Source organism: Monopterus albus, unplaced genomic scaffold (genome assembly GCF_001952655.1).
Source record: "Monopterus albus unplaced genomic scaffold, M_albus_1.0 scaffold85.1, whole genome shotgun sequence".
NCBI classification, from domain to species: Eukaryota; Metazoa; Chordata; class Actinopteri; order Synbranchiformes; family Synbranchidae; genus Monopterus; species Monopterus albus.
In genome coordinates, this window is record NW_018127965.1 from 319,977 (window position 1) to 332,908 (window position 12,932).

Genomic DNA, 12,932 nt, shown 5'->3' on the forward strand with positions numbered 1-12,932 from the left:
ATATTTCTGGAAATTTTAACCCTTTATATGCCAGTATGCTTTCATAACTGTATTTTTTTTATGGGAAAAATGACAATTCCCAAAAAATCCATTTCAACCAGGATTTGATTATCATTATTATTATTATTATTTTTGCAATGCGAAATGAGTAAATGCATTGCTTTACAATGGGAGTGCCTAGCAAACATGCCTGTCCCCCCTAGCAAACATTAGGAGTAGTGGTAGTCTCCTCCCGGGTGACCGAGCTCCTCACCCTATCTCTAAGGGTGCGTTACAAGAACAATGAACACTAAAAAAACATTAACTTTGAATCACTCTGTGTAAGAGTCCAGCTCAAGCAGAGGCTGGTGGTCAACTACTAAAATTGCATTTTGAGACCCTCTAGTTTAAAATGGTGTATTGCTTCATGGCATTGAAATATGACATGATGGGCTGTATTTGGCATCAAAAAAAGCATTTTTAATGGTTTTCAATGGTGAATAACAGTAACCTTGGTACATATGAGTATTTTTTTATTTCAGCCATTTTAGGCAAATTTAAGGAAGTGAGACCTCAATTTTTCAGTAAAAAAAAAAAACCTGTAGCAAATTTGAGCTACATTCATTCAACACAGCCAAAATGGCTTGAAAAATAAAACACAAATGTTACCTCTAGTCACCTCAGGCTGCATGAGGGTTAAATGCATATTGATTTTGAAGACCCCGTCTGCAGTTTTCTCCTCAGGTGACTGAAGATCTCACCAGCTGAAAAGTGAGCAGGTTTACTGCCAACATGACAAATGCTGTGTTCCTGTAGTTATCAGTGGCTTTTGTGACCAATAACATTCGAAATGGTGTAATAGTCAGCAGCACTGTGATGAAAATATTCTGATTGTTTTTGATCATGTTTGAAACCCGGTACTGTACCCTGCACCAGTCGTAGGTTCCTGGCGATCTCATGGGCAGGGCCATGCAAAGAAAACAGGTGGGTTTAAAATGGATGACAGATGATTTTTTTTTTAATGGCTTTGAGTTTCGTTTCCACAGAGTTTACTGTCGTTGCTTCAATCAGTGAAATGCAATTTTTTTTTTTCTTTTCATATACGTCCTTGTATACAAGCCATCTACACTCAGTGGCAATGTTATACCTGTAAAATCTAATGCGAGTGATGTCAATCTATGTAAAGAAATATTTTTGTTCTGTTAAACTCACCTGAAATACAATGTGGAAATAAAGTGAGCCACACCACAGCAGAAAAAACCAGATCATGTAGGTAGGCACTGGTCCCCCATCACTGTAGTGCACCTATAAAACCTTTGCTCCAGTGTTTTATGATAGTTGAAAGAAATGTTTGGTCACTTTGTTGAAGAGGTTATGGTCAAATGAAAATTTAATAACACTGACAAGACAATACAAGGGTTGATTAATAAAAAAAAAAAAAGGAAAATGGGACAACCTCCCATGAGACCTGAAAGTCAGGTCTAAATTTCTATACATTGAGACCTTTATGTAGGTTTCAAATAAAATATAAGCTAGACTTGAACATGTGATGATAACAAAGAAGGTACAGCTCTCAAAACTATAATCAATCATTAGTTGACATTTTCAACGTAGGCTCGGGATGGCTCAGTGCCGCCTAATGATGTGATAAAGCTGTTCTTATATAAATGTACTTTCACCTACAGAAGTTGGTTTTTCATTCAACTTGAATTAAAGATTGAACATTTAGGCTATAATTATGTGCTGTGGTGAAAGCCGTCTCCTTAAACAAGCAGCGCACAGGCTTACACTGACGAAGTAGCCAAATGAGATGTTTTTGCCCTTTCAAGTACTTGGAACAACCACCTTGCAGTCTTCATCAGTCTCCACGCCAGCTTCATCCTGCAAGAGCAGCACCAGGTACATTATTCATTAGAGTTGTGAACACAAAATAAGCCATAGGTGTCATGACAACTGTGAACAACACTGGCATACAGACAAAATAAGCCATAGGTGTCATGACAAAGTTTTGGAAAATGGATTGTATTAGCTTTTTTTCACTCACCAGAAACTCCCTTTTGCTCTTAGGATATCCCTCCAGGATTGTATGTATCATGTCTGAAGCCTGAGAGAAACAATGGACAAATAACTTCAAGCCTTTAGTTATGCCTGTATGCTGAGATAAGAGACACCCACTGTTAAATCCACAAATGTACGCAGCCTTTTCCTTATCTCCCTTTGCATCCACTGCTTCTCATATTAGCACTGATAGAAGGAACAGAATAATGGATTTGTATCACACTGACAGTTTTAGTTTTTACAATTACAATACTGTATAATGGCAATAAAGGAGCTACAGTTGTAAAAAAAAAAAAAGACAAAATGTAAAAAAAATATTCTTTACATTTGGGGTTGCAAACAAGTTCATTGTTAACTTGTCTTATTCTGCCAATAATTCTGTCTATAAAATGCAGAATATTTTAATATATAATGACTGAAAAATGGCATTTACAATTCAGTGATTTCTTAGGTTCAGTCATTTTGTCTGTCTAAAGCCTTAAGAAAAACAAATCATCAAATCTGAGAAGGTGGAATGAGGAAAATGTTAACATTTTTACTTAAACTCCATTGATTGCAATGTTGCTGTTTAAAGCTGTGTTAACTAATCAATCAACTGTTGCAATTGTGTATACATTACCAGTCTCTTCCTCTTTTTCCACTCCTTCACATAAACATTCCGTTCTTTATAAACCTGTAATTTTAAATATGAGTTACAGTACAGCAAATGGAAAAGAACCAACAATAGTATCTTCGCTAAGTTTCTTACAGTAGGAGATTACAATCCCAATTCCAAAAAAGTTGGGCTGTGTAAATTATAAATAGAAGCCAAATGAGATGTTTTAAAAACGCCTTTTACCCCATATTTATTTGGTAACATTAGAAACACTGGTCTTTAATAGTCACACTTGTACAACTGTATGCACTTCAATGCAACACTGAAGCTCAAATGTTTAAGTTTTTGGTGAAATTTTCATAAATGTATAAATTCTATTATGTGTTTATTATTGAGGTCATAGGTAAAGGTGGTGTATTTTGTCCTCCCCAGTTACATACATGAGAGGGTCAGAATATTAGGAACACCTCGAAATATAATGTAGTACAGTACAACTCCACCTTTTAACTATGGCCTCAATGACAAACATACAATTGAATTTATACATTTATGAAAATTTCACCAAAAACTGAAACAGTTTGTGCTTCATAAACACAGATGTTAAGGCGGAAGTGTTGCATTGAAGTGCATTAGATAAGCCAAGACTGGAAAACAAAAAGGCCGGACAGTGCATACAACTATAAAGCAGTGAAGCAGTGTATATTTAATGTTCAAATTAATATATTTTGGTTTAGATAAGCATGTTCTGCATTTGATGCCAACAACATTTTCAAATAACATTGGGGCAGGGGCAACAAAAGACTGGAAAAGTTGTGTAAAAAATAGTGGAAATCACTGCCTGGGCTCAGGAACACCTATGAAAACCCTCAACACTGAACATGGTTTGTCGCTGCATCCACAAATGCAAGTTACAATGCTACAGTGCACAGAAAAAAAACTATATAGACAAGATCCAGACACACCTTCTCTGGGCTCAAGTTCATTTGAGATGGACAGACAAAAGTGGAAACTGTCCTGTGGTCTGACGAGGCAAAATTTGAAATGTTGTTTTTGGAAATTATGGACGTCAGCTCCTGTGCCTATTAGGGGTCGCCACAGCGAATCCAATTTGCATGAGTAATTTGGCACGGTTTTATGCTGGATGCCCTTCCTAACACAGCCCTCCCTATTTTATCCGGACTTGGGACTGACACAGAAGTCACTGGCGTGAAACCCCTGTGACTAGATACACAATTACTCCTGGGGGCAATTTTAGAGTCTCCAATCAACCTAAGCTGCATGTCTTTGGACTGTAGGAGGAAGCCGGAGCACCTGGAGAGAACCACGCAGTACAGGGGAGAACATGCAAACTCTGCACAGAAAGGCACTGTGTCGGCCAGGGTGTGAACCCGGAACCTTCCTGAAAAAAAAAAAAACAAACAAAACAAACAAAAAAAAAAAAACAACCCTATCTCTTTCAAAGTTAAAACAGTCTCCTCAATTCCCAAACTCTTACAGAGTGTTGATAAGAGGAAGAGGTGAAGCAACACAGTGATAAGCATGTCCCTGACCCACCTTTTTTAAAATATGTCGCTAGAATAAAGTTTAAAATGAGCAGATTTTTTCAAAAAACAAAATTTCTCAATTTCATGTTCAACACTTGATATATGTTGTTTTTGTACGATTTTCAATTAAATGTGGGTTTTAAATGATTTCTATGTAATTTCATTCAGTTTTTATTTACAGTTTACAGTGTCCAAACTTTTGTGGAATTGGGGATGTAGAAGTAACTAGAAAACAAACGCACTGCCCACCTTCTCTTTCTCTTCTGGTGTGACGTGATTTGTGGCCGACTTTATCTTCTCCAGACGCGCTCTGTACCCAGAACACTCTGCTTTCAGCTCTTGGATCTCCGACATCATTTCCTCTGTTGTCAAGGAACTACTGAGCTCCTTTAACTCTGCAATCAGAGATTTCACACAAGATTACACAACATTCCCTTTCAAAGAAATGCAGTACAAACTAAACATGGTCCCTACAGACTAGAGAAACATCATACAAAACTGTAGCATTCAGTAACCTACAGTGGAAAATCCAGATATCTTGTACTGTGTAAACTTGCAAAAGTCAGTGCAGTCCACCTGTATCTAGCTGTCTGCAGCTCTGGGTGAGGGATTGCACCTCTGCACTGAGCTCTGAGATCTGAGAGTCCATTGCCTTCAAGTCTGCTTCACTCACATCTTTGAACTGTGCCTGTAGGGAGCATAGATGTAGGTACAGAGGGCATGCAATCAGTCAGCTTCAACTGAAATCATAATAATAATTATTATACATAACCATTTGTGCATGTCATTTTCAGTGATTAGTGTCCACATCGACATGGTATTTCCGATGAACAGACTAACCTGATCAGCAAAATATATCTTTTGCTTGCCGTATGTTTTCTCCTTTATCTTCCCCTCCAGAGCCAGCTGCTCCATGGCTTTGACCACTGCCTGGTAAATCACAAATATGCAGTCAGTCCCCAATTCCACAAACTGCAAATATGCAGAAGAGAAGGTGGGCAAGATACACATGACGCTATACCGTATGAATAAATCTTACTGTTTTGCCCAATCCATGCTGCTTTTGTAAATTACAGAAAACATCCTGAGCACTGTAGGGACGGTTTTTCTCATTCAGATAGGCAAGGATGAGTGCGACACCTGTGGATAATAGCAAATAGCAAAAGCACACACAAACATGTACAGCACCAGTTGGACATATTTGTGTGTGAAACGTTTCACTATAACATTATACTTTGATATACCTCAAACACTGCTAGATATTGCAACTATACTTGTTTTTACTATGTGGCTGTTGTCCTCATTATTACATTGTTTGTCTTACACTGTCGAGTGTTCGGTACTTGAGCGTTTCCGATACAGTGTCCTCTTTTAAAAAGGTAATCTTTATTCTACGCAACAAATAACATGCATCTTATTTAAAGCAAATGTGTCAGGTTGGGCTGTGGGCGTATTTGGAGTAATCTTATAAAACTAAAAATAGTTAATGTTAAGCCTTGAAGTCAGCTAGCTTATTAGCGTGCCATGTATGTGCGTATCTAACGTTAGGTTTTAGCTAAGTAGCTAACACCTGCTGGACGTTTTCGCTCGATAAGACTGTCACACACGCCAGCTTACTTGCTAAATTCAACGCCGTCTGACATGAAACTAACTGTAGACTTACCGTTGTCTTTTTTACTCATTTCTACCGAGTCCAAACTGAGTTTAGTTTACCAAGCCAAATTTCGCGGGACATAGGCGTCACAGAAAAGATCGTCTATGTTTTAAGATGCATCACAACAGTGGAAATCTCTACCGCACTACGTCAGTGGTTTCGACAGCCTTCGCTCATGAGCGCTTTGTGGGTTTTACAAAGGTAAATGTTTTACCTCTTCACAATAAGACCACTCTAGAGGATTTTAACCATACACTAATATATATTGTGTGATGACTGGTAAGAAGCTGAACATCTGCCTAAAATACAGTGCAGTGTACTGCATTAATATAAGATGAATTTAAAGAGGCTTCATATGAAGTTTATATATAACAAACTCCAAATGTGAGCCAATGTGTTAGAACATAAAATACAAACATTATCTGCATAGTAGCAGAAAAACACATTTGTTTATTTTTTACCAAGTAGCCTATAGGACAAGGAGAGACAAAAAGACACTGGAAACAGACCCTGAATGTTGGACCACATGGATCTGCGTGCCACAAAGAGAATAAAGACGGACTGTTTTATTCTCAAAACAAGATTTGAGCTATTGTTACACACTATGTTCAATACTTCGTATACTGTGAGTGTTAAATTGTGTCATGAATAATGTTCTCAGTAAAGTTGTTCCAAAGCTTATATTACAAAGAATTTGTTGCATTCTAAAGAGTTGAAATTACAGCACATTGTACTACCTGACACTTGAAACAATAAAGACAGACTTAATTGCAAATATTTTATTCAATATGATTTGCACATCAAAGCATATCAAAACCAGCTATGATGAACAAAATACACAACTATGCACATGACACTATCAAAGTGACTACAGATTGCTCACACTGAGGAAGTGACTTCACAGAGCAGCAAACATTCTTGATAACTGAGGTGGTCGACCCAAGTTAAACAAAATGGTATGAAGTTCTCCTTCTTTTCTTTAGCCACAGCATCCCAGCAATCAGTGCACACATTTCCTACTTCACAGCATGGATCCAGCGGTTTATTTCTATTGTGCTCATCTTTTGCAGCTATGATTTTCTACTCAACACATGATCAAAAACCTTTGATAAATGCATTTCAATAAATCCCCAGTGTGGCTCACTTAAGCGTGAAGTGCCATTTCCACTGCAACATTTTGACATATTGACAGTGGTTTGTCCATCAGCACACGACAGCCACTTTAAACCCTTACATACTAACAGCAGGCTGTAAGGATAATTTTCTATACCAAATTTTGATGTAAACATCTTTCTCCATTAAAATAGTAAAAGATTTATGAATTGAAGAATATTTGACTTGTCTCTTAAAAAGTTCACCATGACTAAAATACAAAGATGATAAAAGATATAAAGAAAATTTGCTTAAATATTACTTCTGAAAAGTAAAACACAAACCTGATGGCTCATTCAAGGTATTAAATATGGACACAATATGGTATGAGCTGTATTAAAGGGCAGGAAAATGTGAAATATCCTGAAGTTATTCAAACAAAGGGGGAAAAAAGAACTCATGGGGCACGAGTTCATAAATACAGCAAACAACAAACATTACATTAAATGAGCCTCTGGTTCAGATTTCATGGGAGTGTAATGGGCCATTTGTTAAAAGGGATAAGCCCCAAAAAATGGATCAAAATGCCTTCATATGTCAGACAGCAGGAAAATAAATATTAAGTAAAGTCAATATTATCCATCTTCACTGTAGAGAAGAATTACTATCCAGATCCACAACTGCTTACAAGTGTTAAAAAATTGTAATTTTATCTCTCTATACCTGTAACAACAAATAAATCTTCTAACAGATTATACCCACATGTTAAAAGACAGGGCAGCAGAGAACTGATATAAACAGAAACAAACGGCTGTTCTTTGGCAAAATCTGGGTGCTGGTTTATCTCTCAACCATTCTACTCAATAAAGAACGTTATATCATGAAATGCTGCTCCATAATCGCTTTATCAAAACAGCATGGCTCGGCTCAACTAACAGGAATGTCATATTTGGTCCCATGTTAAATAGCCCTGTATATTTAGACCTCCTGTTGCTCTTCATTTATAGTCACCAGGAAGTACCCTTGTAACTTTGAGCTGCATAAAGTTACAAGCGGAGGTTCAGTAATGCTGGTTTAGTGAATGTATGAATTTGTTTTATGGTTTGTTGTGTTTCCTATTGCTCAGCTTACAAAATAAAAGTTTTCCAAATTATCAGGGTTTAAAAGTAGGAGAGAAAAAGTTTGAAAAGATATAAAAAATTAATTCCTTCACAGTGATGAACTTATGCCAATAATGTAAGAAGCAGGGCTGTAAAAACCTATAAATCATCCTTCACAATGCACATTCACAGCTCATCGATGTTCACTGCAGATGAAGTCGCAGTCACGCACACAGATATAAACACACCACACACACGTGCACATCTTACTGCGGTTTACCCAGCAGGCTAGACAAGAAGTTAGACCCCTGGCTCTCTCCCTGTCTACTACCCCCTCCTCTTCCAAGGGCATCCATCTGGCTCAGTTCAGACTGATCCAGCATTTCAAAGTCTTCTACATCTAAGTCTGTGTCCAGCTCAGAACTGGATTGTTTGCGATAACTTCGGTGGCCCCCAGCTTTGGGAGGGCCTGGTCTACGCTGGGTAGGAATTCGAGGTTGCATCACCCCAGCCAGTGCTGCCTGGACCATGCTGCTAGCAATGACTCCGGCCAAGTCTCCAGTGAAGTCAGAGGCAGGTGGCAGGCCGCTGAGAGAAATTTCTGCATCCAGATCATCCTGGTCAGAGTCCAAATGAGCATCCATATCCAGCACTGAAGCCTGGTGACTAGCTAGCCCAGACAGACCCAGGCTAGGTAGCCCGATGCTGGTGTCATCATCATCATCCATCAGAGTGGCATCAGGGTTTATGGAGGGGAAGTCAGGGAGATCTTGAGCAAAGGATTCCTCAGCGTCACTGTGTCTGTCAAGATCTGAAAAGAAAAAAAAAAAACAGTCAGGAATAAGGTCAGAGACAAATGCAACCCAGGGAATAACAAAAAACTAAATCTGCAATACCTGTGTACTTACCCTCAGAGCCGTCTGTAAGTGGAGTCTGGCCACGTGATAGGTTAAATGTTCCATTATCAGTGTAGGACGCCTCAGCATCAGAGTGCTCAGAGTCAGTCAGTGCAAGTTCCTTCGCAGCAATAGCATCATCAAACTAGGAGAGACAGCAGATTGAAAAAGTTAAGAATTTTACCTACATTTTTTTGACTCTATTCAAGCTCTTTTTATAAACCCTCTCTTTTTTTTTGCTCTGGCTTACAAATGCTAATCTGTTTACTCTCATATCTTCTGCAGGCTTCACCACAAACATGGACTGTATTTTATATAGCGCTTTCTCACAGTGCGTTGCACTGGCCAAAGCACTTTACAGAAGATCATACACCATTCACACACCGATGACGACAGGCTGCCATGCACCGGCGCTAGTCAAGCCACCGGGAGCAATTCGGGGTTCAGTGTCTTGCTCAGGGACACTTAGGCATGTGGGAAGACCGGGAGTCGAACCACCAACTTGCTGGTCAGGAGACGACTGCCCTACCTCATGAGCCACAGCCACCCCAACATAAACCAAGTCAAACACACACAGCAACATGAGAGAGACATAACATTATGTGAGCCTCCTAACCTCAACAGGAAGTGACTCAGATGTGCTTGAGTGCCTTATTTAAATTGCCCAACAGCTCATTTTTTCATAGGATACACAATATGGCACAGGTGCTAACACTATGTACAGAACAGAGAAATTAACCATCATGGTGTACTTAAAAGTAGTGAGGTTGAGATGTCTCGACACACACAAATCATGAGTGTGTGCACTGAAAGATGTGGGTAGTGAAACACACTTACTGTAGGGCAGAAAGCAGCCAACTCCTCCTCACTGTCACTGGCTTCACCTGAGGCAGCACCATAGAAAGGCCGCCGCAGGACTGCAGCGAGGAAAGATGAGCATACAGACAACACAAGATTACTACTCAGTGAAAGTTGCTACTAATTCATATTTGCTGTATAGATAGTTATACAAGTATACAGGACAACTGGTATTAGGAGTGATTACAATAAAGATGTAGTGACATTCTGTGATAAGGCCAAACATGATGACAATACATGAATTTGTTAAAACCAGGTATAGAGGGACAGATAGATGGGTTAACTTGTGTTGCTCCAAAGTGTTGTTGGTATATAAATGAGACTGAAGGCTTTGCAATTATAAATAAATCAAGAAAAAAAGGATTTAGATTTATCAATCTTTTACATTTACATACATGGGACATGTCTTTGGCTGTATTTAGTTAGATGTTTCTAATCAGCAGGCAGAAATGTGTAATTTTTACAGAGTTCAAATTATTTGTATTGCTATATAAACTTGATGTACGTCTTACACTGATTATCAATGGGCTTTGACATCATGTATCCATGAGCGCTGAAGTCCAGCCGCTGCAGGACTGGCTCCAGCTTCACGCTCACATGCTGAAAAACCCTGTGATAGACTGCCAGAGGTGCCAGGAGAATAGCTAACACTAAAGGACAAAAGAACAAACTATTAGTAATTATTCTGTTGAGTGGCTTAGAGTATGTGATAAGAACTGGAAAGCTATGTACATCTCTCTTCCGTACAGACACTCACAAGCCTGTGTTAGCATTAGCAGAGATACAGAAAGTGAAGCAGAGGGAGCAGCTGCTTCAGATGTCAGAGCCAGAGCATACTATATGAGCGGAGTGGAGAGGTGAGAAGTTCTGCTCCTCACTCATGCCCTTTGCTCCCACTCCACATTTGCTCTCGCTTTGCTCCACTCACATGCTCTGGCAGGTCTTGGCTCCCAGGCTCACCAGCATACACTGGTTGGAGGTTAGCAGATTAGTCTCATCTAAGCATGACCTCCTTAGCTTTCTGTCTTCCCTTCTACCTTGTGTCTCTCATTCTGGTTTTAATTACCTCACAGATAGGCCACGGTGCTAGGGCCCCACAGATCTGGTTTCACCACCCATGCGTTTTTAAAAGGATCAAGTCAGGCTGAGTTTCCCTGCCAACTTGGTCTGATGAAAGGGCTGAGATCTGTATTAGGCCTGGTTAAACAGACTGAACTCACCAGCAGAGTAGGAGAGCACCAAACCGGGAATGTAGTGTCCCACCATTGCCAAACAGGAGAACACGCCGCAGGTCAGGATGCAAAACTGACAGCAACAAAACACACAAAGAATCAAGCCAGTTACTAATTTACAGAGTCATATAATGATAGAGTAGAGCCACAGGCAATTGAAATAGGAAAGGGGACCCTAGATACAGGTGAGTTTCTATACCTACAGAAGATGCAAAAGATCCTACAATAGATGTTTTCTATATTGTGTGTGGTCCTCACCTTGCCAGGGTTGTGTCGTTTGTATTGCACCACACTGGAGCTGAGAACTGCTCCGCTGACCCAGGCCTCAGCTATGTGGTGGCACAGTTCAGGCACACTGAGGATTCCAGGCTGCACCAGACCCCAGCTAGACAGACAGACATTATTACATACACCTTATCTCAGAATGCTCCCTTGTGGTTTCAGTCAACACAAAACTGGGGCTAAAGTAACAAACCTCTCATTTTCTGATTCATCCAGGTTTCTGACTTTAGAGAGAGAGAGAGAGAGAGAGAAAGAGAGAACATTACTTATTAAATACACTTCATACCCTAATGCACATCAATATAATATACAATAATGAACTTAGTGTACAATATTTTAAATCCTCTCTACTATTTCAGACTTTGTACCATGAGTATGTAACAAAAGTCAAGCCTGGTACCTCTAATCTCTGGCCAGATCTTGCTCCTCCAGGTATCCACACAAACAATCACAGCCAGACCAGAAGCCAGCAGGAACAGCAGGCGCAGTGTGGTCAGGGCGAAGAACCTAGAGGGTAATAAAAAAAAGTTTAGCCCAGGAGTAAACACTGAAGAAGTTGCATTATGAATTTATTAAACCACAAAACCCTTGAGTGATGACTTACTGTTTCCTTTAGACAGAACTGAGGAAAAAAGGAAGTTATTCCACCCTTTAATGTGTGTTACACCCATTGGAAATTAACCAGGAATGATGGTAAGATATATTACCATACATTCTCTTCATCCAAACTGTAATATATTGTATACATGAGTCATAATCACAAACAGTGGAAAAGCTGCAGGGTATACATCTACATTGCAAAATATCAGGTATTCTGTTGTCCAGTTTCACACTACATGATTTCACTGCCTTGGGTCTCAACAAGTACAGTCCCCCAGAGTAGCTCCACTTTCAGATCACAAGACTTTGCTGAACACAACAATATAACAGGACTCTGGCCATCAGCAGTTAGAGATTAACCTAACAAATACATTATTGGCAGAACAAGGTATTTTAGTATTTGGGGCAGTACAATTAGTAGCTATTTAAAAAAATATGCACAAAATGCTAAATGTAGGTAAGTCCTGCCCTGTATATGCAAAGGAACCCAACAATACAAACACTTGCACTACAAAATAATACAAAAACAACAGAACTGACCCATCAACAAATGCTTTAACTCTACATCACTGTTTGAAGATGAACTTCCGGGTTGCAAGCGAGAGCAGACGTCTTTACTGCTCCTCTTGTCTGTTCTACGATTTTTCACATCTTCTACATTTTCAAGTCCTTGAACAAATTCTACAACTATTAAAATGCCTCCAAGAGGGAAAAGAGCTAATAAATCAGAAGCGAATGAGGATGTTGAAGCAGAAGAGGATTATATTTCAGCGGCGCAAGTAACAGAGATGTTGAGTCAGCAGAAGCAGATGTACACCGCACTGTTGAGCCAACAACAAGATAACTTCAAAGGTTTTGTGCAACTACTTATGGAGACAAATAAGAGACTCGACGACATGACCAGAGAAATACAGGAGATAAAAATGGGTTTGCAGTTTACCCAGCTAGATGTTGATGTGATTAAAGCAGCCATGGGTGAACAGAAAATACAAACCAAGGAAACAAGGGATGATGTCTACAAAACCTGTGAGAGTTTAATAGC

General features: G+C 39.4%; 2 protein-coding genes across 2 annotated transcripts in view; both read right to left on the minus strand.

The window, feature by feature from the left end:
* Positions 1-277: 277 nt before the first annotated feature.
* On the minus strand, positions 278-6,007 carry psmc3ip (PSMC3 interacting protein). The gene is made up of 8 exons (XM_020607307.1): positions 5,840-6,007; positions 5,216-5,316; positions 5,017-5,106; positions 4,753-4,864; positions 4,426-4,571; positions 2,657-2,710; positions 2,024-2,083; positions 278-1,860 (listed from the first exon to the last, which is right to left on the minus strand). Exons 1-8 carry the CDS (start codon positions 5,856-5,858, stop codon positions 1,804-1,806), a joined length of 639 nt encoding a protein of 212 aa, XP_020462963.1. The 5' UTR covers positions 5,859-6,007; the 3' UTR covers positions 278-1,803.
* Positions 6,008-6,613: 606 nt separating this feature from the next.
* retreg3 (reticulophagy regulator family member 3) overlaps positions 6,614-12,932 on the minus strand; it is a 10,417-nt gene continuing 4,098 nt past the window's right edge. The window contains exons 2-9 of the mRNA XM_020607347.1: positions 11,691-11,797; positions 11,484-11,514; positions 11,267-11,393; positions 10,997-11,081; positions 10,289-10,426; positions 9,756-9,835; positions 8,931-9,063; positions 6,614-8,833 (exon numbers count right to left, since the gene is read on the minus strand). Coding sequence (XP_020463003.1) covers positions 8,289-8,833; positions 8,931-9,063; positions 9,756-9,835; positions 10,289-10,426; positions 10,997-11,081; positions 11,267-11,393; positions 11,484-11,514; positions 11,691-11,797 — 1,246 coding nt within the window. The 3' untranslated portion in view covers positions 6,614-8,288. The remainder of the gene's footprint in view (positions 8,834-8,930; positions 9,064-9,755; positions 9,836-10,288; positions 10,427-10,996; positions 11,082-11,266; positions 11,394-11,483; positions 11,515-11,690; positions 11,798-12,932) is intronic.